Raw genomic sequence first — 27941 nt, 5'->3', positions numbered from 1 at the left:
TTACTTCATTTCTTTTCTGAACCGGAAAGATACACTTCCTTATATGGTCAATGGTAGCTGCATTCTCTCTGTCTTTCTGATCAAGGGACAGAGAGACCAGTCATTACACCCCGACATATGCAGCAGCACTTCTTCTTTTTGACGCAACCGTCAAAACCGTCCCAACGTCCAGAGGTCCCCATTTCACCGGCTGCTGCAGGCACAGCTTTTTTCACTTCCTCTTTTGATTTCCATGCAGTGGTCCACAGTGTAGGACGGACAGAGAGAGACTGCGTGTAATCTTGTGTGCATCAGGGAAACACGCCACACACAAGTTTAAGATGAGCTCAAGGAGAAGTCGCTTTGCGGATGATCAGTGTAAAAGAGCAAGAAGATTCTGCTGCGCTTGATTTTATGACAATGCTGACATTGTATGCTGCGCGGCATGCTGGAGACATGCAGTACTCTTCAGTCTTCCGTCAGGTCACGCTGGAGACATGCAGTCCTTTTCAGCTCTCCGTCAGGTCACACTATAGTTACTGTTAAATCCATCCATCCAGTCACAGAGACATTCTAGATACTCTCTCCTCTCCTGCTGGGATTTGTCCTCTCTGGGTACCGGGATGTCTGCCTCTACTGTTGTCACATTGTTCTTTGGTAAGTTCAATGTACGATCACTGATTTTATGCTGAAGAAAATTATTATGAGAAGTTTGTATGTGTGAGTGAATGTACGCGGACAGGTTTTAAAATGTGTTTTCGGACACGAGTTATATTATATGAGTTGAGTTTGTGTGCTGTATAATTTTTTTGCAAAATAGGCTTCAACATTTAGAAAATAACTCCAGTAATCCGCTTTAGAGTCTAACGCAGATTACAAGTGAAATGTGTGTACACAATATTGCAGCACTGACATACTCATTAATTAATTTGTTATTGATACCACCACATACCAGAAGGTAGCCTAATTGTAAACACAGTACTGAGGACCATGTGTTCAAATGGCAATGTTAATGATAGATATGAAAATAACCTAACAATGAGGTCACTTTAATATGATTCCAATTGGTATTTTATCCTAGAAATATCATAGTGATGTCATTTTACTAATGACTTTTGAGTTGCAGAACAAGGATCTTTATTCAAATGTCACCTCTGAATACCACAGCAACTTAACATTTGACATTAGAAATAATCTATTATTGGAATTCTGTAAGTGTGTCACTATTGAAATGGACATGCATTACCTAAAACTGTTTTCTGGGCACTCTAAGGTTGTGAATACCAAGCTGCTTGTTTTATTTTTCATTATGACAGTGCAGTCATTACAACAGGAGTTGGCTGCTGCTGACCTCCATCGACAATGGTGCCTTATGTTCTGAATGAATGAACTATGCTTTAGGTTCAATTACGTTCTTTTCTTCTTCAGATCTTTCGAGAAGATTTAGGATTTTCCTGAAAAACTAGGATCAAGATGAATAGTTAAATAGTGCTGGTTGTGCAGCATTTTTTATTATTTTTCTAGGATTTACCAAATGATTTAACTATATTGGCTAAAGTCGTATATGTCAGTGTACAAATACAGTACATTTCAATTTGGTGCAAAATAAATAAGGGATACTTTTTCTTTCATCAACTCTACAAAGTTTACCACGCTTGTTTGTCAAAAGCACATCATGAGTATATGCATTGTGAAATACACGTTGTTGTTTTCCTCATCCTGTCTGTGTGTGTATGTTAGTAAGCATGCATCAGACACGTGTGAGCACAGCCCAGCCCCACGCTCAGCCGTTCCAACAGCACAGGGTCATGACATTACAATTAGTCAAGTTGTCCATGGGGTGATGGGAGCTTTCATTAGTTGCATTATGGGAGTGAGGTTGACAGGCCATGGCAAAAACAGCATTTTCTACCTCATGGCACAGCATGCTTCGCTCCACAGTTGAAAACTTCCTCGCTTTTTTGATATATTAAATGTAGCTGATTAAACCAGTCACAATTAGATATTTGCTTTGAATATAAACGGTTGTATTTTCTCTGAGAGTGTAGACACTAAGCTCCGCATATTTAATAATTAACATATTTAAGGTGGTCTGCATTTTGTGCAACGCTGACTTCACCTCAGGATGGAAGTACAGCTCACACCCTGAACATTTCCCAGGCATGCTGTGCTGAAAGCTATCATCATCCAACAACTGCCATTTCTTGTGACCGTGAAAATTATGGTAATGTGTTTTCCTCGCGGTCAGTAACATACAATTAAAAGCTTTTTTACAGGAATTATTTTTCTTATCCATCATTCATGTCAAAAACCCTAATAAAAATAAATTGTCAGAGACTGAATGAATGACTATTACTTAATTTATCCGGATTTTAGTGCTATATAAATAAGCTTTACTGTTAAACTATTATTAGGTTTAGCACTCCTTTTTAAACAACAAAGATGTCAGTTTTAAAACTAATTAAATACTTGTTTATTGTTAAATGCAGATCACAAAAGAGCAATGAGACACAGCTTTTTTTCATCTGAGACGTTTTGGTTTCATCTAGTTACTGTGATACGGAATATCTGCAAAAGTAAAAAATGTCAGCACAAGGTAAAGTTCTTGCTGGATGAACAGAAGGCTGAAGCATGTAGAGAGAGAGAGAACTGACCCGTCTATGTGTATTAATCTCTTCTCTATTGTTGTTCAGCACTTGTAGCCTACATGAATGATGTGACGGTTGGTCTTTGTGATATTTGTCTCGCCCTTTCTTCACTGTTATTTGACGGCTGTATAACAAAGTGTCAAGTGCAGATGTGCAGTGTTCAGTGCAGAATAGACGTTCAGTAACACTCCCATTGCATTAATTAAAAAAAGAAAAAACGTGAACATAGCGGTTGTTGCAGTTACCTGCCATCCCCTGTGGTTGGCTTGTCAATAGTGCAATATTGCGGTTATTGCGACAGCCCTTCCTTAATGATACTCATTTGTACATAGAAATATTACGGATACCCTCACAGATCAGCTGGAGCCAGCACCTCCCATGTCAACTGACATGGACTGCACCTAGTTAATGAGTTAAGCTGTATCCGTACCCTTGTCTCTATATATAGAGGAGATCACCAGCGGCAGACCGAAGTATCTGTCAAGTGTGGAGCTGACAGACGTCTCCAATGCCGGAGGTTAGGATGTGACATCTTGCAGGGCTCTGGCCTCAAATCTCAGACCCGCCCTCCCTCGTCTCCTCTTCATCCCTCTCTCTTTTCTTCTTGTCTCTTGTTCTCACCACTTCTGCTTTGTGCCTTAGACCGTCAAGAGACTCAAATAGGTAGAAAGATAGATTTGTTGTTGGTCTTTGAATGAGGGACTGAAGTCCTCAGCCCCCTCTCTCTTTGATGCACATGCCATCTCGAATCAGTCCAGATTCACCTTGGGTCTTACTGCATGCTTGCCAGTATCTTGCTCCGTCCGTGCCTATCATGTCAGACAAGTTAGGTTAGTCATAGCAGAGCACTGTCGCATATAGTGTGCAACTTAAGCCCACCCTGAAAAGTCAAATGATTACATACATGTTTGAGGGTTGTTTCACCCAAATCACAAAAATATTTTCTCAGGTAGTTTTTGTTGGTTTGGCGATCCTTTCTTTAATCATAACAACATGACCTCACTGAGAGTACTAAACAACAGAGCAAACTTTGCTCTATGGTGAGTACCATGTTACAGCTAGATAGAGATAGACAGCAACAGGCTATTTATCTTCTATCCCAATATAGGCCATTTCATATTTTGACAATATATATCATGATAAAGCATTCAGGTTATTCAACAAATAGTCTATATGAAATAAACATGTTTTTCTTTACACCTGTGTGAATTAAATAGGTGACAAATGAAAAGTATTTTCTCATTTAATTATGACCTTGTGAAATTAGAGAGACAAAATGCTAAACATTATGTTTCATGCACACAAATGATTATCAGATTAAGACAATTTTCTTTTCTTTTAATGTCTCATGACCTACATAACTAAACGAGACCATTAGAGACCAGTGTCTCTAATGACCATGTGAACCATGAGACCATGTGAAAAGATTGGCTATTTCTATGTAGTTATTCTTAATGCCTGTCATTGGTGCCATCTGTTCGGATTCACACAAATTCAGAGGAAATCATGCAGGTTCATCAGAAACTCCTTCAGCTCAGTCTCAAGTTGGGTCTGCGGAAGGGACCAGCCCACCACGGACAGACCCAGATCCAGCTCTGCTGCTGCCTTCGACCTGCAGTCAGAAGCTCCGGCGAGAGGAAAAGAGCTCATCCATGCGATGAGCAGAAGCATCTCCTACTCTGGCCAGAAATAGAGCTTTGCTTCGCATCACACTGGTTTCTGCTGGGAGCCAAAACCGACACCACGCTGCTGGAGGCTTAGGCTGTAAATGAGGGTTTATCAAAGGGGAATCTGGTGCACTACCACTTTTGTCCACAGGGGCCGCCAAAATCCACACAAACTGAATACATTATATAGAATTAAGAACACAAACGTTAGTCAGTATCAGTCATTCCTCCTGTCCTCTGTCCTCCTCCCTCTGCTGAATCACTCCCTGCAGGCACCGCTGGTAAAATGAGAAGAGACTGCTTTGTCTCAGCCAGCAGAGAAGTTTTTCAAGAACAAAATAAGCAAAACAGTTAGACTACATCAAGACAGCTTCTGTTTTAGCACATTTTTACAAATGTGCTATTAGCCGAGCCTGCGTAATGTGCTTGTGTAATCATAGCGGAGATGGATTGTAGACTGCAAACAGAGCCGTTTGAAATAGGTTTTGCTTATGTTTATATATTTATGCACGTTGAACGGCTGTATTGATAAAATATTGGCTTTTTACTTGTGGATGTTTATTGCACTAACGGACGCTAACAACAGTAATGAGCGTATTTGTCATTTTCTCAAGTAATGGTCACTTCACCTGGTTCACTTCACTGTCTCCATAACACGCTCTGTGCTTGCTGACTTGTGTGCTTGTACATTTGTATGTGTGTAGTAAGTGCTCAGCCCTGACAGTGAGAGCAGAAGAGATGCACACGGCTTAAAAAGTACCAATACAAAGCACCTGTAACGTTGGAGCTCATCAATACTCCGGTGTTTAATACTTTAGCACGGGGGTCCGTTTAGTGCCTAACGCAAAAATGTGAAAGGCTACAGTGTTTGGTTTGTCCATCCTGAGCTGCTGTAGAAACATGGCGCTGCAACACAATGGACTCTGTGGAAGGGGACCCGCTTCCTTTGTAGATAAAATGTAAACGATTCTTAGTTTCAGGTGATTATACGCGATTGGAAACATAGCAATGAATAATATATTTGATTTATGCCAACAAACTTAAAATTCCTCTGACAGCAGATACATGACTTGATCCTGTAAAACTCAGTGTAGCTGCGCATGTGTGTGTGTGCACATAGGCATGTGTAAAGGGTGAGTTTTAATTAGCTGAGCGCAGCAGCAGGGGGAACTTCCCCTTACAGAGTGTCTCTTCAGCTAGCTGACAAAAATCACTGTGACAACGTCATCTCTCTCTCCTCTCACCCCCTTCACTATTTCCACCCCTCACCCACACTCTCCCTCCTTCCCTGCCCACACTCCATACACCCAATCAGCAAAACCATCTCTCTTTATCACTCAAAGCATAACTGCAGACTTTGGGAAGCAGCTATGCAATCCATTCAAGCCAGTGGCTATTTATAAAATCAGCTATGTTGCAGCCAAACATTAGGTGTTGTTTTTATGACACAGACAATAAACGTTTCTACCGTATGCTTACTTAAATGACAGAATTTCTAAATGTCAGAATTAAACAAGTTTTAGAACAATGTTGTTTAAGGGAGAGTTTACACTTTCAATTTTTTTTTTTTTTAAATATCTGACGGACTAGATTGAGGACAGGAAGCATCCTCTCTGCCCGGCTGTTGAGAGAAGCTCCAGTTTCCTGTCATGTAGACTATATGCAATGCGTATCTGTATTACTGAGAAGCAGTCAGGAACATTTAACGATTGTAGATGGTTTGTGCGTCCGTTTCTCCAGATGAGGTGCTGCATTCACATCAATACCAACATTCTGGCCTTTTGTAAATGACAGGGAGCAATACTGCATTATTTATTGTCTGCCGCTTTGCTCCAATTCCTGTGAGCTGGAACTAGCTAGAAACATGAAACTTGGAACAATAACTGGAAATTATGTGCAAGTGCTTTCCAAGACTCCAATCAGACACATGGCACTGTAATTAAAGCCCCAAAACGCAATACTGAAAGTGTCAGTCAAATCGACCAGTAGGTGAAGGTAAAGTCTGATCAACTTGAAATTTGACACACATGTCCAGTGTATCGTGCTCTACAGAAATACCTCTCAGACCATATAAATTGGCCATACAGATTTTCCACCATGAAAATTCAGTGAATCGTGAACCAAGCTTATCAAAAGTAATCAAATATTTGTTGAAATGTAATCATGTTTTTAAGATATTAACCAATGGACTTCAAATGGACGTGGCTCAGCACATAACCAGACCAAAGACAACAACAATTGGGCTGTCCCTGAAATGAATGTCTTTAAAATACATCACGAGGAGGCGCTCCAAATGTTGATTTGTACTATGCCATGCACATTTGTACTATGCCATGCGCATCAGACTATAAAACAGAAATTATTTCTCCAAACATTACAAAACTTGCAGGATATGTTTCATGATAATGTTAAACCACATGTGTTAAATGGTTCTGAAATAGCTAAATTTGGAGCTCCACCAGTTCCAATCATGTGCATAGGCCTGGCATCATTTTTGACATTAATCAATTACATTTTGTCCAAACATCACCAAACTTGCTTTTGAAACATGTCACTAACATGCCAAGATATAGGACTGGTGGAAGTTTGAGGCTACATTCATTGTCAAGAAAAAAACAAGTGTGTGATTGGTCTCAGTCCTCCTTAAGAAAGAATTAAACCAACTGAAGTGACTTTGCTCAGCTTTGTCAAGCCTGAAACCTGCTTCCTGCTGCCTTTGATTTTGGCAGTTAAGCTGCTTCCTTCTGTTGAACGAAAAAAGGGTTACAACCCCAAATCGTTGCTTGCGGCTATATTTTAAACTTGTTTCTGTGTGCAGACTTGACTGATGCAGAGATTCTGAATCTGACACTGGACATCATAAATATCTGATTAGTCTGACAACACTGCTGCAGGGCATGTCTGCTGTCTGAAAAGTTCTCCTCAAAGTAGTGTCTGTACAAGGACTGAACAGGATAAAGCATAGCTGTGTAATGGAATATAGTGTACACACCTGGTTTTGCAAACTTCTGCTGTCTGAGGTTACTTTTTAACTGATGACATTAGTTTATGTTGTACTAAATCCACTCAAGCTGATTAAAAGATCTGTTGAAACAAGAACAGACGGTGTGTTACATCTAATTTGTCTGTTTTTTCACTGTTAGAATGAAAAGTCAAAAAGACTGTAGAGGTGGGGGTGAAAGCTGCAAAAATGTACTTCACTCTTCTAAAAACTGAGAGAGACATCTTAGAAAACAATCTGAAAGAAACAGCTTGATTGTTACACAACCAAATAAATTGTATTGAGGCATTAACACACATTGGTTGGTGTTGCAGTTATAATAAAGAGGCTTAGTCATGTCTTCATTAACTGTAGTGGCACTGGAAAATGTATTTGTCAGTAAGAGCCACTGGCTGGAACGTATCAAGAATGAAGCATTCTCTGGAAATGAAAAACAAATAGATTGAATCAATCCCTAAGCTAATGACTGGGCCTGAGACTCTGATTGTTGGTGACTATGCTGTAAAAGATGTCAGAACATTGTGCAGCAAGAATACCAAAATACTCTGCTTTCTGAAAGATATGGTCTCTAACATGAGAGACAAAATCCTGGACATCGTGGCCGACCATTCCATGGTGAAAAACATCATCGTGCATACAGGAAGCTGTAATATTGTGAAACAATAGTCTGAAGTTCTGAAGCAAGACTTTATTGATCTGTTAAACACAGTCAGCTCTGTCGAGGCTGAGGTGTTTATCAGTGGCCCTCTTCCACCAGTCAGAGGAGGAGATGAAGGATTCAGCAGGCTGTTTGCACTGAACAAATGGCTGTCAACTGCATGTAGTGACCATTCAGTACATTTTATCAACAATTTCTACCTTTTCTGGGAGCGCACACATCTTTTTAAGGCACATGGAGTTTGCCTAAAAAAGTCAGGGGTAAAACTGTTTACCTCTAACCTATTTTTATTTCTGTGTCACCCGTCTGTTCCTACTGCTAAGGACAAGAGACAAAAGGAATCTAAACAAGAGATAGATAGATAGATAGATAGATAGATAGATAGATAGACAGATAGATAGATAGATAGATAGATAGATAGATAGATAGATAGATAGATAGACAGATAGATAGATAGTAACTTTATTGATCCCGCGAGGGGAAATTATTTTGTTACAAGCAGCAATAGGTTCCAGAGCAGCAATAGGTCACAGGTATACAAATCTTAATATTATATATACAAAAAAAAAGAAAAATACACATGTCACAATACACAATATATACAATTATAATAGAGTAAAGATGTTGTATAAAAAATGGACGCTATATACACAGTGAATAGAATAACAGAATAATATTAATCAACTAAATAAACAGTAGTGCAGAGGTTTAACCAACAGTGAATGATTTGGCCCGAGGTGATTTGTTATACAGTCTTATAGCAGTAGGCAGGAATGTTCTCCTGTACCTGTCCTTATGACAGCGAGCTGGATCAGTCTGTTGGAGAAAGTGCTCCGCTGTCCCTGCAGTAGGTGGTGGAGAGAGTGGTCCTGGTTATCCAATATGGATAATAGTTTCTTCAGTGTCCTCCTCTCCACCACCTGTTCCAGACTGTCCAGTTTGCAGCCAATGATGGAGCCGGCCTTCTTAATCAGTTTATTAAGCCTGTTGATGTCTCCGGCTCCAATGCTGCTCCCCCAGCAGACTACAGCAAAGTGAAGTGCACTGGCCACAACAGACTGAAAGAACATCTCCAACATCTTACTGCACACGTTGAAGGATCCGAGTTTCCTCAAGAAAAAGAGTCGACTCATCCCCTTCTTGTACACAGCGTTGATGTTGGCCTTCCAGTTCAGTCTGCTGTCGATGGAGACACCCAGGTACTTGTACTCCTTCACCATGTCCACATCCTCTCCCAGAACTCTCAGTGGCTGTGGAGCCGTCGTCCTCCTCCCGAAGTCGACCACCATCTCTCTGGTCTTGGCCACGTTCAGAAGCAGGTGATTTCTACCGGCCCACTCCACAAAGTCATCCACTACTGCCCTGTACTCCTCCTCCCGTCCGTCCCCTATACACCCGACCACTGCAGAGTCATCAGAGAACTTCTGCAGATGGCATGACCCCGAGTTGTATTGGAAGTCAGTGGTGTATAAGGTGAACAGGAAGGGAGACACAACAGTTCCCTGTGGGGCTCCAGTATCACTGACAACCGTATCAGACAGCACACTGCCCAGTCGGACAAACTGTGGTCTGCCTGTGAGGTAGTCAGTGATCCAGGAGACGGTGGACGCGTTAACCCCCACCTCCCGCAGCTTCTCACTCAGCAGCGCTGGTTGGATGGTGTTGAATGCATTGGAGAAATCAAAGAAAGTGATTCTCATAGAGCCACCGGTTCCATCCAGGTGTGACTGAGCTCGTTGCAGCAGGTAGATGATGGCGTCGTCCATTCCCACATGAGGCTGGTATGCAAATTGCAGAGGGTCCAGTGATGATTTCACCTGCGGTCGGAGGTGGGCCAAGATCAGCCTCTCCAGCACCTTCATCACATGGGATGTGAGGCAACTGGTCGGTAGTCATTGAGGCCAGATGGTGTCATCTTCTTAGGTACAGGAACCAGGCACGACGTCTTCCACAGCACCGGGACTTCCTCCTGCTTCAGGCTCAGGTTGTAGAGGTGTTGCAGGACATCAGACAGCTGGATGGCGCAGGTCTTCAGGACCCTGGGGCTGATGCCATCAGGTCCCTCAGCCTTTCCTTGGTGGAGTCTCTCCAGCTGTCTTCTAACCTGGCCAGTCGTCACAGAGAGGGGGGGGAGGGTGGTCATGGTGTCGGTGGTGGAAGAGCCCTTTGAAGTAGAGGGCTCATTGTCCGTGCCGCTCACCAGTGGGGACAGAGGGGGGAGGGGAGGAGGCAGCCGAGGTGTTTGTGAGGTGAGGTGTGTGGAGGAGACAGATGAGGGCTGTGAGCTAAATCTATTGAAGAAACAGTTTAGCTCGTTGGCCCTCTCCAGGGATCCCCCTGGTTGTCTCCCTCCAACCTTGAAGCCAGTAATCAGCTTCATCCCGGTCCACACCTCCCTCACATTGTTCTGCTGGAGTTTGGCCTCCAGCTTCCTCCTGTAGGTGTCCTTGCACTCCTTGAACTTCACCTTCAGGTCACGCTGGACTCTCCTGAGCTCGTCCCTGTCCCCAGACCTGAAAGCAGCTTTCTTCTTATTAAGAAGTGCTTTCAGGTCACTGGTGATCCATGGCTTGTTGTTAGGGAAGCAGTGTACAGTCCGGGATGGAATGGTAGAGTGTTCACAGAATTTTATGTATTCTGTGATACAGTCCGTCATGCTGTTGATGTCCTCCCCATGTGGTCCACACAGCATATCCCAATCCGTTGACTCAAAGCAGTCCTGCAGGGCGTCATTAGCCTCCTGAGACCACCTCCTCACAGTCCTGGTGGTCACAGGCTGCCTCTGTACCAGAGGAACATACCTGGGTGTCAACAGGATCAGGCTGTGATCGGACCTGCCGATATAGATATAGATAACCACACAGCATCGCCATAGAGATCTTACAGGAAGGATACCCCTGTCTAAGGAGAGCCAAGAGGAGGAGTCTCCAACCTCATCATCAGGGTCCGCCTCTGATCTCCCACTTTCTCCACCCTTCGAAGAGGAGGAGTCTTTACCTCCCTCACCAGCACCTACTTCCACCCCCCAGACTCTATCCAGGTCCCTTTCCTCTGTCCTTACACTCTCCCCATCCTCCCCCCACCTGGAGTTCACTGACCACATGAAAGAGCTGGTCATTGCTGGAACCAAACTCACTCCTCGCCACACTCCTTGACGTACAGTTCCAACCCCACTCCCACCACTTGCTCCAAGTCCTCAGCCAGTTTTGACACAATCGGCGAAATTAAAGTGCCCTGCCCCTCCCCCACCTCCACTACAGCTTCACAACCATCCTCTGTCTCCCCTACCTGATAAAGGCAATAATTGATATCTTCTGGGTCCAGGCTACAAGGCTAATGACACCAATGATTCTCTCCAGAAAAAGTCGGGGCCCTGTATGCAGCTAGCCTTCTCAATTCCTGTCCTGATAGTGTATAGAAAAAGAAAGGTGAGGCTGGAAAGAAACAATAGTGAATCTGCAAACTTATCAAACTTAACATTCATTCCTCGTCAGCCTGTCCAAATAAGTTGGGCAAATAAAGCAGAGAGTTACAGTTCCATTGGTGTGGGTCATCCCCACCCCCAACAACAAAGCCCCCCCTTCTAGGAAACATTTGTTATGATATATCATTGCACTCAACAGAAATTGATTGTTTCACTGTGACTGGGCACATTGACCAGTGTCACACAAGTAACCCGACACGCAAGAATGTGCGAGGGCCCCTTCTTCGCTGCTTGCAGCATTCATTTATAATTTTATAAAACCATTTTATCATTAATATTTAATATCTGATGCAGTAAACGGTAGTCTTTGCCTTGTCTGTCTTTCTACAGTTCTGCTGGGTGTGCTGACGACATATGCCCATATTGAGATGAAGAGGGTTGTTGGAGACAATGCTACACTGCCCTGCCACCATCAGTTCTCGGTGGGTGATGATACCACTCTTGACATTGAGTGGCTGTTTCTCAAGCCAACCAACAAGCAAAGAGTGGTGAGTGTCTCTCCATACAAGAGCTTATAAGATTATTGGGGATGAAACACACTATATCACAAGCTATTATTTATTAGATCTGCATGTGCATAGGTAGAATTAATTAATCAACACTATATTCATGTTTTATATGAGTACCATAAGAAAATTCCAAGAAGGCTCACAGACTCAAGTATACATTACATTTAAAATTTAGAGGCACCAGTTGAGATTTAGATAGATAGATAGATAGATAGATAGATAGATAGATAGATAGATAGATAGATAGATAGATAGATAGATAGATAGATAGTAACTTTATTGATCCCGCGAGGGGAAATTATTTAGTTGCAAGCAGCAATAGGTTACAGTAAAAATCTTAATATTATATAAAAAAATGCACATGTCAATACACAATATATACAATTATAATAACAGAGTAAAGATATTATATAAAAAATGCACACTATATACACAATGAATAGAATAACAGAATAATATTAAATCAACTAAATAAACAGTAGTGCAAAGATTTAACCAACAGTGAATGATTTGGCCCGAGGTGATTTGTTATACAGTCTTATAGCAGTAGGCAGGAATGTTCTCCTGTACCTGTCCTTATGACAGCAAGCTGGATCAGTCTGTTGGAGAAAGTGCTCCGCTGTCCCTGCAGTAGGTGGTGGAGAGGGTGATCCGGGTTATCCAATATGGATAATAGTTTCTTCAGTGTCCTCCTCTCCACCACCTGTTTCAGACTGTCCAGTTTGCAGCCAATGATGGAGCCAGCCTTCTTAATCAGTTTATTAAGTCTGTTGGTGTCTCCGGCTTCAATGCTGCTCCCCCAGCAGACTACAGCAAAGTGAAGTGCACTGGCCACAACAAACTGATAGAACATCTCCAACATCTTACTGCACACGTTGAAGGATCCGAGTTTCCTCAAGAAAAAGAGTCGACTCATCCCCTTCTTGTACACAGCGTTGATGTTGGCCTTCCAGTTCAGTCTGCTGTCGATGGAGACACCCAGGTACTTGTACTCCTTCACCATGTCCACATCCTCTCCCAGAACTCTCAGCAGTTGTGGAGCCGTCGTCCTCCTCCCGAAGTCGACCACCATCTCTCTGGTCTTGGCCACGTTCAGAAGCAGGTGATTTCTACCGGCCCACTCCACAAAGTTATCCACTACTGCCCTGTACTCCTCCTCCCATCCATCCCTTATACACCCGACCACTGCAGAGTCATCAGAGAACTTCTGCAGATGACATGACCCCGAGTTGTACTGGAAGTCAGTGGTGTATAAGGTGAACAGGAAGGGAGACAGAACAGTTCCCTGTGGGGCTCCAGTATCACTGACCACCGTGTCAGACAGCACACGGCCCAGTCGGACAAACTGTGGTCTGCCTGTGAGGTAGTCAGTGATCCAGGAGACAATGGATGCGTTAACCCCCACCACCCGCAGCTTCTCACTCAGTAGCACTGGTTGGATGGTGTTGAATGCACTGGAGAAATCAAAGAAAGTGATTCTCATAGAGCCACCGGTTCCATCCAGGTGTGACTGAGCTTGTTGCAGCAGGTAGATGATGGCGTCGTCCACTCCCACATGAGGCTGGTATGCAAATTGCAGAGGGTCCAGTGATGATTTCACCTGCGGTCGGAGGTGGGCCAAGACCAGCCTCTCCAGCACCTTCATCACATGGGATGTGAGGGCAACTGGTCGGTAGTCATTGAGGCCAGATGGAGTCGTCTTCTTTGGTACAGGAACCAGGCATGACGTCTTCCACAGCACCAGGCCTTCCTCCTGCTTCAGGCTCAGGTTGTAGAGGTGTTGCAGGACATCAGACAGCTGGATGGCGCAGGTCTTCAGGACCCTGGGGCTGATGCCATTAGGTCCCTCAGCCTTTCCTTGGTGGAGACTCTCCAGCTGTCTTCTAACCTGGCCAGTCGTCACAGAGAGGGGGGGAGGGTGGTCATGGTGTCGGTGGTGGAAGAGCCCTTTGAAGTAGAGGGCTCATTGTCCGTGCCGCTCACCAGGGTGGACAGAGGGGGGAGGGGAGGAGGCAGCCGAGGTGTTTGTGAGGTGAGGTGTGTGGAGGAGACAGATGAGGGCTGTGAGCTAAATCTATTGAAGAAACAGTTTAGCTCGTTGGCCCTCTCCAGGGATCCCCCTGGTTGTCTCCTTCCAACCTTGAAGCCAGTAATCAGCTTCATCCCGGTCCACACCTTCCTCACATTGTTCTGCTGGAGTTTGGCCTCCAGCTTCCTCCTGTAGGTGTCCTTGCACTCCCTGATCTTCACCTTCAGGTCAACAGGATCAGGTTGTGATTGGACCTGCCAAGCGGAGGGAGGGCAGTGGTACTGTATGCATCAATCGCATTTGCATACAATAGGTCCAGAGTTATATTGTTTCATGTGTGGCAGTCAACATACTGGTGGAATGTCGGCAGGGCTCTATCCAGGGTGGTGTGATTAAAGTCTCCAGTAATTGCCAAAAAGATTTGAAGGGAGGTGTTATTATAATTAGTCAGGTATATTAAGGGCATGAAAATGAACACCCCCCATACAGCACACTGTACACTGCTGGACACTGTACAAATTTATTCAAAATTGAAAGACTGGAATCTGTCATCTTGACATATATTTCATATAAAAAAACAGCCTGATGTGCATGGCCTAAGTTTCCACATAAAATATATTAAGTGTAAATATGTAAACAAGTAAAACAGACATAAATTGCCAAATATTGGTTTATATTCATGGCTTAAGCTCCAATATAAAAGATTATGATGAAAATGTAAGATGTAAATCTGTAAGTCTAATATTAAGAAGTAAAAAACAGAATAGACAAGCCTAGTTGGCACTCACACCGTAGTCTTGGCAACCCCAGAGAAATAGTTGAGATGCAAGAAGACATTGTGAACATAAAGATACAAGTAACTGGAATGGGTCATGCTTTCTCAGTATCAAGATTATCCTGTGTTTATGTGTCATGATCATGAAAAAAGAAGTATTATTATGATATGACAGCTGCAGGAGTAGTTCAGTCCCCAGTGTGGAGCTGGAGAGTGGCATCAAATCCCTAACTGCCCAGGAGTTGTGCCCATCACTCTGATATCGCTCCACAAATGTATCTCTATAGGTCTTTATGTGTGTGTATAATAAAGATAACAACAGAGATTCTTCAGGGGGATAAATGAGGTTATTTTTCATATATCTTCTCTCTGGCCTCCTGTACAAATACAATTACTAGTTGTTATAGACATTGTTGCACTCACTGTATGTATCTTATCTTGTTTACCCCATCATAAACCCACTCACCTATTTCACATCCCCCACCAGGTAATCACCTACTTTGCTGGACGGGTTTTTAACCCGAATGATAACCGTGTAGCCTTCGCTGGAGAGTACTTAAAAGGTGACGCCTCCCTGCTGATAAGTGACTTGTCTCTAACAGACTCAGGAGAGTACAGCTGCAAAGCCAAGACTGGCGCACAATACCACTGGAGCACAATTAACCTCATAGTGCTGGGTAAGTAACCAACAGCCCTTAGGTTAGCAAATCTAGCTTTGCTCCAAATAAAACGCATTCTTAGCCATAAAATGTGAAACGCTTCTCTGACGCTGTTAGCCAGGAATACCATTCGTACAAGCACAGCAACCCCAGGGCTGCTAGCTGTGGGGTTGGCCGACCCTTTCTTATGATGTCCAGTTTTTCTGGAAATGTCCTTCTCCAGAAAGGCGTTACCAGTAACTCCCAAATCCGTTTCTCCTCCTCCTTCAGCCATTGAGTGTTAAAAAAACAAAGCTACACCAAGCAAAACGCTAAAAATGACATGTCAATGTCATAACTTCTTACATATCTTTCAACTTGAACTCTTACTACTACTAAGTTCTGCTAGCTAGCTTAAGCTTGACAGTGACGCTAGCCCACTAACCAATCATACCGCACATTAATGCTGAGCTGCACGTTAATGCTGACGTACTTGTAGACTACCTCGGTAGCTCTGGCACATCAAAGAATACGGCCAACATGTCAAACTAAAGATCTGATTGGTTGAAGACTATGACAATCAACAATAATGTCCCCATTTACTTTAACTGCAACGGCTAGCGGGCCTCGGGCCTCTCTCCTTACCTAGAGAAATATAAAAGCTCTACTTAAAACAAGCTGCACTTGAAGCAGAGCAACTGAGGAAGACAGTAGCTGTGCAATGAGAAAATAAGCTAATGGGAAAAATAATTAGAATACATGTAGTGTATTTATGAAAAATTATTAAATTATAAAATAGCTTTAACTTTGTGATTCTGTTTAGGCCAGCAGAGAAGGCTTTGCTGGCCCTGACGGTCCACCACTGATATGTACAGATTCATACAAGGATAGTCTAAAGTAAGTTAAGTAGACCTACACGGTAAGTGCCGGGTAATTACATTCTAAGTCACAGACTGTATTATGAAGTGTTACCCAATCTCTTGATGATGGTTTAATTAAGTCTTGGGACTGAACAAGTTAGGGTAAATATAGTCTCCATCTGCACTGAGGAACGATCATATTTATTGAGACACCTCTTTATGTAGTTCCCACTATTAACAGTTGGCCAAGTGTAAATCTAGTGTTTAAAATATACTGTGTACAATAATGTACTGCAATAGAATTATTTTCCTCTTAAATCCCCTCGTTTCACTTCATTCTAATCTTGTTTTGAAAAAGTGGGTGAGTAAGAATATCTGCGTTTGTATCGATTTGCAGTAAAGCCGTCCAAGCCGCGGTGCTGGATGGAGGGCAAACTGTTGGAGGGCAGTGATGTTAAGATGATCTGCAAGTCTGCAGATGGCTCTGATCCCATCCACTACAAATGGGAGAGGGTACTAGACAAGGGCAAGTATGCTGGCAAGCTGCCACCACTGGCCCTGATAGGTAAGTCTACACATACACAGGAGTACGTGTTTGCCTGTCAGTTTTACAAAGATTCTTACTTTCATACCAAAATTAAATTTAACAACAAATAAGATGCCATTGCCAAAAATAGAAAATAAAAATAAAGAAAACTGGCAATGTGTCACCACACACTCGCTTTTGACTGCTCTCATAAACATACAATAACCTATATAGCTTGGGTGACAATAAAATCGGTTTCAACTTGAGGAAAAGCATTTGACATCTTTTAAATGAACAGTGTGTCACATTTGGGGGGATGTATTGTCAGAAATGGAATATAATATTCATTATATTCATTAAACTTACGTTTCCATTAGTGTGTAATGACCTGGAACTAAGAATCATAGTGTTTTTGTTTGCTTAGAAAAGGCCGTTTATATCTACATAAGGAGCGGGTCGTCTTCCATGGAGTCCGCCATGTTGTACTGGCATGTTTTTACAGCAGCCCAGAATGGACAAGTCAAATACTGTCTCTGGCAAGAGACCTGGTGCTAAATTAAAAAAAAAAAAAGTATTGATGAGCCCCACAATACTGGTGCTTTTCATTGATTATTTTTTATGTTATAGTGTATGTAATTATCGTGCTGCACAAACATCTCCTCTACTCTTTCTGTCTGGGCTGAGCTCCTCCAACTACACACACACACATGACACAAGCATATGAAACGAAGGCTCTGGAGAAAAGTGAACCAGGTGAAATGAAGATAATTCCAGTTGACAACAACTACACTTGTTACTGTTCGTGTAATAAAACATTTGAAAGTAAAAAGCCAATACTTTATCAATACATCTATTCAACAAGCATGAACATGTAAACTTAAGTAAAACCTTATTCAAAGGGCTCTGTCCACAGTCTCTCATCCACCGCAGCTGTGTTTACACAGGCGTGTCCAGCAGTGTTATCAGACACTAGTGTGTCTGCGTTTCATTTTTTAAATTTATATAAAAGAAAAGACTGATCAGGTAATGAAAGCAACAAAAACTCCAAAAGGATCTATACAGTGCATCTTTCAGTGTTTTTAAATGTTAAAATATTTAAACAGTACTCTAACGACTCCACAACTGGTGAAAAATAAACACCAGCTATCCCAAATGCCTTAGTGCCACAAACAACAAAGACATCATGATGGTGGAGGCTTTGCACTGTTCTCCAAACGGGATATCATTGCACTGCACAGTGTAGTGTAGCCATTTGCCTTGAACCATCATTACAAAAAAGCAGAAAAGAAATTCCTGCAATCAATATAAAACCAATATTGCAAACGCAAAGTTCCCACTACTTGGGTTTGTCAAGAGCAATACAGCTTTGTTCCCTTGTAGTACAGATGGTCAGTTTAAACAAGGATGCAATTTTTAATTGCTCATTTTCACTGAAGAATAGCCTATGATGTATTATCACGTCTGGAAACAGGTAGCTTGGACCACTTTTGGGCTAGAAAAGTAAAATCACAAAACATTCACAGACTATAACATAGATTATAACTAACAAGGATACCCATAGTCAATGGAAGTTACAGCGTGTTGAACCTTGTTAGGGTCCATTTCTACCCGAGTAGAGAGTCATGCAATATTTTTAATAAACGAAATACAGCCATTTGTTACTTGTTTATTATAATTACTACCATATTGGGATGTGGGATTGTTAGCAAATTCAAATTGCGATTGTGAAGTCATCAACATGGTCAACACATACAAACCTACACATTTACTTCACTCTGCAGAAACAGGGCAGGCCATCTGTTTTTGAACTCTCCTGCTCCACAATCTCTCGTGGAGTTTGCGGTTCAGCATATCTTTCGTATGTGTGATTTAGAAGCTTACTCTATGTATTAAATGTACATAAGCAATCTGTGTATGGCCATGTATAGCGATAGCTTCCCCTAGAATGCCCATGACTCTGCCTAAAACAGCAACACTAAAGCTGCATATAAAATATATCAAATCATGAAAGCATTTAAATAAGATTTAGACCGTCATTTTAATAAAATATCAAACCGCTTGCCTTGAACACATCCCCATTATAAGAAACTTTACCAGTAGCTAGTTACATCACTGAATATACAATATCACATTCATTAAATTGGGTATTTCAAAGCACCATATTTATCTGAGTAGCCACATTTAACAATGTGATGTCTCACATTTTTGGCATGCACAGAAACAATGTGAAGAATAATTTTTAATTTTCCTGATAAAAATATTTCTGTGCATTTTAAGACATTTTAGAGAGCAAACATTGGAGAACAGCATTAAAACCAGGTCAGTGGGCAGTTGCATGAATTATCTGTCAAACAGTAATACATAAGAATTCAGTTAAATGTTACAAAGAATGGTTCACACTAAAAAATAAAGATACAGAAGAGGCTAAAATAATCTTGAAACATCTGAAAATGAATGTTGACAATGTTTAGTTAAAGTTTTCAAGCAAAGGGAAATTTAGACTACAGATACCCTTGAAATCAAACATGACCGTGTTTAGTGTATTTGAAAAGTAGTACACTCATATACTTCACTTTGTTGTGAGTTTGCATCATTTTAAATTTGAATTATATAAACACATAAATGAAGCAAAATGTGTGTTGTATTTTATTTATATTTATACCATAAAACTACATTATTACAGTATAATTATGCTGTATTTGGACACAAAGCGTATACTTATGGTTGAAAGGATAAAAACCAATAATCATTTTAAGTAAGTGTGTATTACAAAAATATATGAAGTGATTTAACAAGTGTAAACTGATAATAATGATGTATCTGTAAACTTGATTAAGTAAAAAGATCAGTCTGTGTGTGTGTTGAAGCACCAGATAAATGTATGTGGAAAGAGCTAAGAAGGAGAAGTAAGCTTGGGTGTGGACCTTAGAGGATGAGGTCATATCGGGTTTTGAGTGTGTGGGCCTGACAGAGACACACCCACCAGACACACCCACCAGAACATGGGTGTAACCTTTTGGGTGTAACCAAGCACATAAACAGAGAATCGATGAAGTAAGTTAATCATGTGCCAGAAAAGGGAGTGTTGGGGAAGGGGGGGACAGCCCAAAAGGGCTATAAAAAGAGTGACTTGCAGAGGCAAGACGGGATTAGACGCAGGACGCCTTCCAAGTGCTCAAGACCACTGGACCTCGTTCGACAACAGCATCGGAGGACTTCGTCTCTGTTCACGGAAAAGAAGACCGCAGTTCGTGACCAAGGATTAAAAGATGGAGATTTTCCTCTCCCCCCTGTTTGACTTTAACACCCGGACGACAGAAGGACACAGCCCTAAAGACTTTGTACCTGAGCCTGAAGGATCGCTGAACGGACTTTGTCGTCCCACGCAGGAGGAGCTGAAGGTTCCGGCTGGACCTCCGCTCCTAAAACCCCCAAAAGAATTTATTACTTCTTCAATCCAGCTCCACCGAGCCTCGGCACCGAAAAAATTAGTATATAAAGGACCATATAACCTAAATAGAAATTGTAACGAATCGAATCAAGGATAGTATCATTTTGAGTAGTAATATTTTGTGTGAGCTGTTGCTGTGCCCCTGCTAAACTATCCTGCAATAAATATCTAATCTGCATTTAAAGTAAAATTCTCAGAGAATTCATTTAACTGGTAGTAAATGTTCCTCATGGCCGTGAAAGGTTAAATTTATTGTATGTTTAACAACCGAGTTCTGAATGGTTATCCTAGACCCCAGTCCACTTAACAACCCCTTACGGTTTTAGAAATCCTAGCCGTCAAAATCTAAACCTGGCAATTTACCAAGAGCCCGGATCCAGATGAGGAAAGCTGCCATAACTGACGCGACTGGCACTCCTGACGTCTACCCTGCTTCATCCGGTAACGTGCACCCAGCCAGGGGGCCCCTCGGCCGATTGCACGTTACCGGCGGAAGCAGGGTAGACGTCAGGAGTAACTGTAGTGAGCAGAGCCAGGCGAGTTTCCTCAAAACCACCAGCTTGCTAATCTTTTAATAGAGAGCTAAGTAATAGTTAGCCCCGTATCGGGCCCATGAACCCCCGGATCTAACACATGGCGCCCAACGTGGGGCCCGACAGAAAAGGAGTACGTTGAGCCCAAGAAGAACCCCGGCGACCGAAGGAGGCTGCTGTTCGTGTATAAGCGACTCGGAGAGGAGAGACTTGGGTGGAGAGTAATCCTGCCCAAGCCTCAGTGAAGTTTGACTGCAAGACATCCAACGCATCAAAGCTGTGCGTGGTATATACAAGCCAGCACAGGAGAAGCAGCAGACGTCGAGGGAGCATCAATCAGACTCAGCCTACACTGCAGAGGGGCCAGAGCCTGATTCCATCCCTTACTCAACGGCCAACAAGAGGCTTTGGGAGGAAGGCAACTCGAGACAACAAAGACAAAGTCCAGGATGGATGAACCAGGACCCAGCCCGGCGGAGGAGGTAACTACTCCGATCTAGCCAAAGGAGACGCCACCGGACGACAGCGAGGACCCAGGAGCGGGCGCGCAGACTGAGGCGGTATCGGGAGAACCGAAACCGGACAAAGACACAGAAAGAGGCAACGTCCCGCATCAGGTTGTCCTGTACGGAGCAGGATGGGCCAGCTGGGACACCTCCATCCAACAACACTTAGTCAGGCTTCATTTACCAGAGGATGAGGTTTGTTGGAGGAGAAGTGGACAAGCAGTGCGAAGAGAAGGAGTCATATACGGCTCTCCTCACTACCAACGGAATGGCAGTGGTAGTGGTAAAGTGTTTAAAACACCCAAAAACCAAGAAGGAGGTGGGAGAATGGCTGGAATGGTGGCTCATGATATTGAAAGCCATCCCAGGAAGGGTGGTCACCTTGATAAGCCCCTCAAAAGACTACGACCCGATCGTGAAGATGCTGGCGGAGCAGGCAGGAGCGGGAGGGCTCACCATAAAGACGAAAGTGAAGGCTGCATCCCACTACCAAGAACATAAAGAGGTGCGGGGAGAAATATCCCGCTACAAAGAAAGGCAGGGGGAATATGTCGTGGAGGAAGATGAACAAAACAGCAATGCGGGAACCATGCTCTCAGAGAAGTCCGCATCAGAGAGTGAGTCTGAGGGGTCAGAAGAAGGTGTTTCAGGGCTAGACTCTCAGGACGAAGAGCGCCTTGGGCTCCCATTGACCTTTACCTCGGGGACCCCTGCTTTCGTGGCCAAGACGCTGCGGACAGTGCAGGAAAAAGGACAAGAAGAGTACAAGAAAGAAAAGCAGAAAAAGAAGCACATCTATACCCCGCGACAGGAAAGCATACTCCCACCCCTAAAGAAAATGCCCTCAGGCATCAAAAAGTACGGGAACCAGACGGGGATAACCGCCTACAACCACTTTTGGAGAGCCCTGGGACATAGACGGCCATGGGTTGGTGATTTTAACCAACTTCCACCTGAAACCCCATATCAACAAGTTCAGAAAGGACCTGAATCGGCAAGCGGGGGACTCCTACAAAATTGAACTTGAAGACAGCCTCCAGAAATATCGAGTGAAGAAAGCACCGGTAGTGGTCACAAGTGGGGGAACTACAGACTACTTTGCGGTGCTACATGTACCTATTGAAGGGTATCAAGACGGACAAAATCAGGACACCTACCGGGAGGAAATAGCTGCAGCACTGGATGAAGGAGTCAGCCGGGCAAGTGAGTTAACCTATCATTTGCGTCGACGGCTCAAGGTCTGGCAGTCTACCCTGGGAGGTGGCGGAAGAGGCGGCAATGAGGGTTATGTACCTCCTGATGAAAGCAGGCCACAATTGGAGTCATGTCCAAGAGTTGGTCATAGTCACCTCTAAAGCCCAATACCAAGAACGAAAAGAGAAGATAGAGCGACCCCTCAAAATGACAGAGGGACCAAACAGCTGGAGAGCAGGGAAGCCCAAATACGAAGAGGAAGAAGCCCCCATTCCTCACAGGAAAAGCCGACCCCGACTCACCTCAACGCCGGACCCACGCAGGGAAGCAGCGGACCGGGGGAGCTATCGGGACTTGAGAGCACCACAGACCCACTCGCCCCAGAGGAATGCCACGAGAAGAAGGGAGGCACATGCCAGCGACACCCACGGAGTAGCTGTACAGACCGAAAAGGAAACCACCGCGCCTAGGGCACCAGAGACTGCGTACGTGGGCATGAGCACGACGGCGCCTGGAGGTCTGCAGAGGATGCTGTACAGGGATGCAGGAGAGGGGACCATAAGGTTCGGGAGCCCTAGTCCAGGTCGAGCGAGTCCCAGAACTCCAGTGAGGTCAATAGAACCGACCAATCCTACGCTGCCCACACCACGGCGGATGGAGAAGAGAGAGTCAGACTCCGCAAATGACGACTCGGACGAAGACAGGGATGACCAAAGCTTGACCTCGGTCGAGTACGACGCACCAGACGGAGTGAAAGATCTGAAGTTGGGAAGCCGAAAAGGGAAGAAGAAACCAGTGCCCCTTCTATCGGTGTGCTCGACTTCGCAGAGGATGGCCAGAGATGACCGTTATGGGCCCATGATCACCAAAGACGGAAGAAAGGCCTATGTACCGGAGGTTAACCAGACAAGTTACGATGTTCCAGAGATTTGGTTGGACGACATTGAGGGAATGAAAGGAGTAATGGTCTACGCCACAAAAGGAGAATGGGCGAATTTTCTGATGACCCCAACCTACGCCTCCCTCGCAGCCTGCACGGCCTTTTTGGCCAGTCAATGGGGCCAGTCAATGGGTCCCGAAGAAACAGCGGAAGAACACTACCGAAGATTAGTGCTGGAAGACTTCGAGGATAAAGAGACACTGATCGAAAAGGCGCGGAAAAGCTTAGACAAAGGGCAAACTCTCACCCAGGCATGGTACGCCCTAGGCAGGGCTAGTGTGGCTCGGTTCAAAAATGACTGTGGGGACATGGGTGTGAAGTATACCCACACTATAGAGAGGGGTGTGCATCCACCCGTCCGCCAGTATCCACTGAACCCTGGAGCAATTGAAGAAATGGACCTGATAGTCAAGGAGCTGAGCCTCTTGGGGGTAGTACGAGAGGAACCAAATCCCATCACCAACAGCCCAATACAGGCAGTCAAAAAGCCAGAGTCATCGGGAGGAGGATGGAGACCAGTTATCAACTTCAAGGCCCTCAACCGCAGGACTGTCGCCAACTGAGCCAGCCTGATCAACCCCCAAGGGATGCTGAAAACTCTGAGACTGAAAAAGTACAAGTCCTGCATAGACCTGGCAAACGGATTTTTCTCACTGAGGCTAGCTAAAGCCTCTCAAGGCAAGATGGTGTTCACTCACAAAGGTAAAGCGTACGTCTGGGAGAGACTACCACAAGGCTACAAGAACTCTCCAAATGTTTTCCAGTCGGCAGTAATGGACATACTGGACGGCCTGGAGGCGACCATATACATCGATGATGTATTCATTGCAGATGACACAGAGGAAGAACATTTGGCGAAATTGAGAAAAGTGATCGAGCGACTTACAGCGTCAGGATTGAAATTGAATCTAAAGAAAGGCCAATTTGGACAATTCCAAGTGAACTACCTGGGGTTCCAGATTTCTACCGACCTGGGACTCTCAGACGGATTTCGGGGAAAAGTGGAGCAGATTGACCCGCCAACCTCGCTGAACGAACTACAGAAGGTGCTGGGGCTCTGCACCGTTCGGGATCTGCAACGTTAGGGATCATGTCCCTAGCTACAAGAAATATGCAAGACCGCTGTATGCGCGACTGAGAAAAGACAATCCTGAGGAGGCCCACAAAAAGTGGGAATGGACAGTGATAGACCAAAAGAACTTAGAAAACCTAAGAACAGCCATCAAAGGAGCTTTGAGGCTGGAGCTACAAAGTCTGACAGCAAAGCTGGTGGCAGAGGTCAGTTGCAATGAGGAAGACGCAGTGATAAAAGTGAGCAACGAAGGTGAGGGGATAGTGACTTTGTGGAGCGATACCCTGTCCTCCGTAAAAAAGAAAATTTGTTTGAGAGCGCTCAAGGTAAAAAAGTGGCTCACGAAGACCTATGGTGAAAAATAGCCGAATTACGGCTAAGTATGGAGCTTGAAGTGGTGCACCAGAGGGCCCACATACGAGAAGGAACTCACTGGAAAGGAAACGACGAAGTGGACCGTTTCGTCCAAATGAGAAAAATTGTCTTTGTTGGGATCGAGAAGTGGGACGAGCAGCCCAAAGGAAGGGTAGTCCCAGAAGAGAACGTGAAAGAAGTGGTGCAGGTGGTGCAGGTGGTGCATGAAGCACTAGGACATGCAGGCACCGTTCCAACGCGTAGGGAACTGGAAAAGCAGCGACTTTGGATTCCTGTACGAGAAGTCCGAAGAATCCTTAAAGACTGTGAGTTGTGTGGTCGACACAACGCAGGAAGGAGAGGACAAAGGGAGGAAGGACTCACCATTAACGTCTACCCTGCTTCCTCCGATAACGTGCACCCGGCCAGGGGGCCCCTCGGCCGAGTGCACGTTACCGGAGGAAGCAGGGTAGACGTCAGGAGTAACGGTAGTGAGCAGAGCCAGGCGAGTTTCCTCAAAACCACCAGCTTGCTAATCTTTTAATAGAGAGCTGAGTAATAGTTAGCCCCGTATCAGGCCCGTGAACCCCCGGATCTAACAGTTGTTAAATTGACAGCGTCACCGTAACCATAGTAACTCAGTCTCACTCCTGCCTGCGTTCGCACAGCGTAAGAGTAGAGGGGGGAATCGCTTCGCTGCCGTCATAGAAATATAATGAGCATCGATGTTTGTCGTGGTCTAAAGAATATAGTGCTTAACATTGTGCATTGACCATAGTATAATAGAAAACGTAGCCCGCTATCGATCATGATATGTCGGCTTTTTTACAATAAAGTCACTAAAAAGGCGCTAATTCCAGCAAGAAAGTCAACAGTGGCAACACTATGTTTGTGTTTGTTGTATGATTCATATACATATTAGATATTTGTCAGTAAATAAAACATGGCTAAATTCACTACAACTGAACTCCCACTCCTGCCGCGAGTGGCCCTCTTGCTGCAGCCGGTCTCCGTCAGGAAAAAAGACGGAAAGATGACAGAGAGCATGTGATCTAGCACATGCGCAAAGGCTAGTTCCCCAATTAAATGAATTAATTTAGCGTTGATACACACTAACCTAAATAAATGGAAGTATTCATACATTTTATGTGACACCCATTTTATTTTTAAAATTGATATATTTAAATAAATCAAACAATAATTAAATGTGTCACCTCTAAGAAGGACTTGAATAATTTTTTTGATTTTACTTAGTTGGTTACAATCTTCAACACACTAGATATCACAAAATCATATACACTGTTCTTTTAAAAGATTGCAAAGAGTCATTCACTATTGCTTTGTAATGTCTCTTTACACAATAGTACAAACATTAATTTCAATACAAATGCAGTGTCCACAATCTACAGAATTGGCTGAACTCTTCATAGAATTCATCTTCACTCTTGTCAGATTTGAAAAACCCAGAGAGTGTGACGTTGAAGAACCTGACCAAGGACAGCACTGGTGTCTACAAATGTACAGCCAGCAACGATGTGGGAGTAGGGAGCTGCACAGTTGAGGTCAAGATGCACTGTGAGTGGAAGACCATTGCTGAACACTAAATTGGAACAAAATTGTTTGCGTATGTTTTGTAATTTGTGTGTTCACATGGTGTAGATATAAGAGGAATTGGTGTGGTAGCAGGGGCAGTGGTGGGCGTGTCCTTTGGAGTCGTCCTTATTATCCTCATCATCTGGTTGGTGTTCCGCAAAAAGGAGATGAAGAAATATGAAGAAGAGACCCAAAATGAAATCAGGTATATATACAATGGAGAAAAAAACCTTCTCTGCAAGTCGTAACCATAAGCAGTCATCACTGAACTCTTTAGTCTCATGATAAAGAAATTAAACTATCAATGTTTGTTGCTACAGTACCACTTATATCATCAAAATACATTTGAAGCAGTAATAATAAATCTTATGACTCCCCGCTCTGATTCCAACAATACTCCAACAGTGAGGAACCAGAACTTCATTGAGATGATTCATGGAATGACTGCATGAAATGTTGGCACCATTTGTTTTAACAGTTTATTTTTTTCTTTTCACTTAGTTATTTTTTTGCTTCAACACAAAACAACAATCATACTATTGGCAGTTTGTAAGTGTGAGGATGAATACTCCAGGCTGGTGAGAATTGTTCCCTATCAATAATATAGCCAGTGATGGAACAGGAACAAGGGTGGAAATTAAACAACTAGGTAGTAAAATATAACTTGAGATTTTGTTTGTGTTTACTGGATAAAATGTAAGACTAACATCCACTTTACTTTACAGTATCTATGCAGTGTAAAAAAATAATTAATTCAGGACAATTTTTATTCGGTTAATACATGTTGATTTGATCTGTTGAGGGCACCCTTTAAACTCTTCCGAATCATGTCCTCATTTCAGGGAGGATGCAGACGCTCCCAAAGCCAAACTGGCGAAGCCCAACTCCCTCTCTTCATCCCGCTCCGGCAGTTCTCGCTCAGGCACCTCCTCAACTCAGTCCATGGTGCACAACATGGGGCTCCAAGGCCAACACGCCTGTGATCCTGCTGTGGCAGCTGTTGAGAGATCGTAGAAAAGTATGAAAGCATAAAAGTATAACCATTATAACCTGTAACCTTTTTGAATCAAAGTGTAATCACTATAACCTATAAACCTTTTAATTTATGATAGATGTGATAAACCATATAAACTGCATATGTGCCTTTATTAGAATAGTCACTCTAAAACTTATGCTTCCTCTTGTGAACAGGATCAAACCAGTTACATTATGTGTTAGCTCTGAAAGAAGGAGGACTCATGTGTGAGTTACTCATTAGCCTGAAGGAGGTTCCAGCCTTAGAACAGCATAAAAACAGCAGAGCAGAGCAGAAAGAAGAGAGGAGGGAGAGGAATTACAGAGAGAGTGACTGTATTATACCTCATAGCAAAATCAGTGAAAACTGATAAAGAGGCAAACTCTGTATAGTAGGAATGTTAGACTTATTTCTTGTAGCACAGTGACTGTTTCATTGACTTGAAATTGTTGTATGTGATTGTTGTGTGAATAACCTAAATAAAAATCCAGCCTTACATTTTGTAAGAG

General features: G+C 43.5%; 1 protein-coding gene across 1 annotated transcript; it reads left to right on the top strand.

Annotated features, from left to right (window-relative positions):
• The first annotated feature begins 182 nt into the window (after positions 1-182).
• LOC137880139 (CXADR-like membrane protein) lies at positions 183-27941 on the top strand. Its single transcript, XM_068721298.1, has 7 exons — positions 183-636; positions 11768-11925; positions 15238-15427; positions 16646-16813; positions 26277-26399; positions 26484-26622; positions 27260-27941. Exons 1-7 carry the CDS (start codon positions 603-605, stop codon positions 27429-27431), a joined length of 984 nt encoding a protein of 327 aa, XP_068577399.1. The 5' UTR covers positions 183-602; the 3' UTR covers positions 27432-27941.

Source organism: Cebidichthys violaceus, unplaced genomic scaffold (genome assembly GCF_023349555.1).
Source record: "Cebidichthys violaceus isolate CVI_PGR_0920_01 unplaced genomic scaffold, fCebVio1.0.p SCAF_27, whole genome shotgun sequence".
Lineage (NCBI taxonomy): Eukaryota > Metazoa > Chordata > Actinopteri > Perciformes > Stichaeidae > Cebidichthys > Cebidichthys violaceus.
The sequence above is the reverse complement of the archived record's forward strand: the minus strand, read 5'-3'. Positions and strand labels throughout refer to the sequence as shown.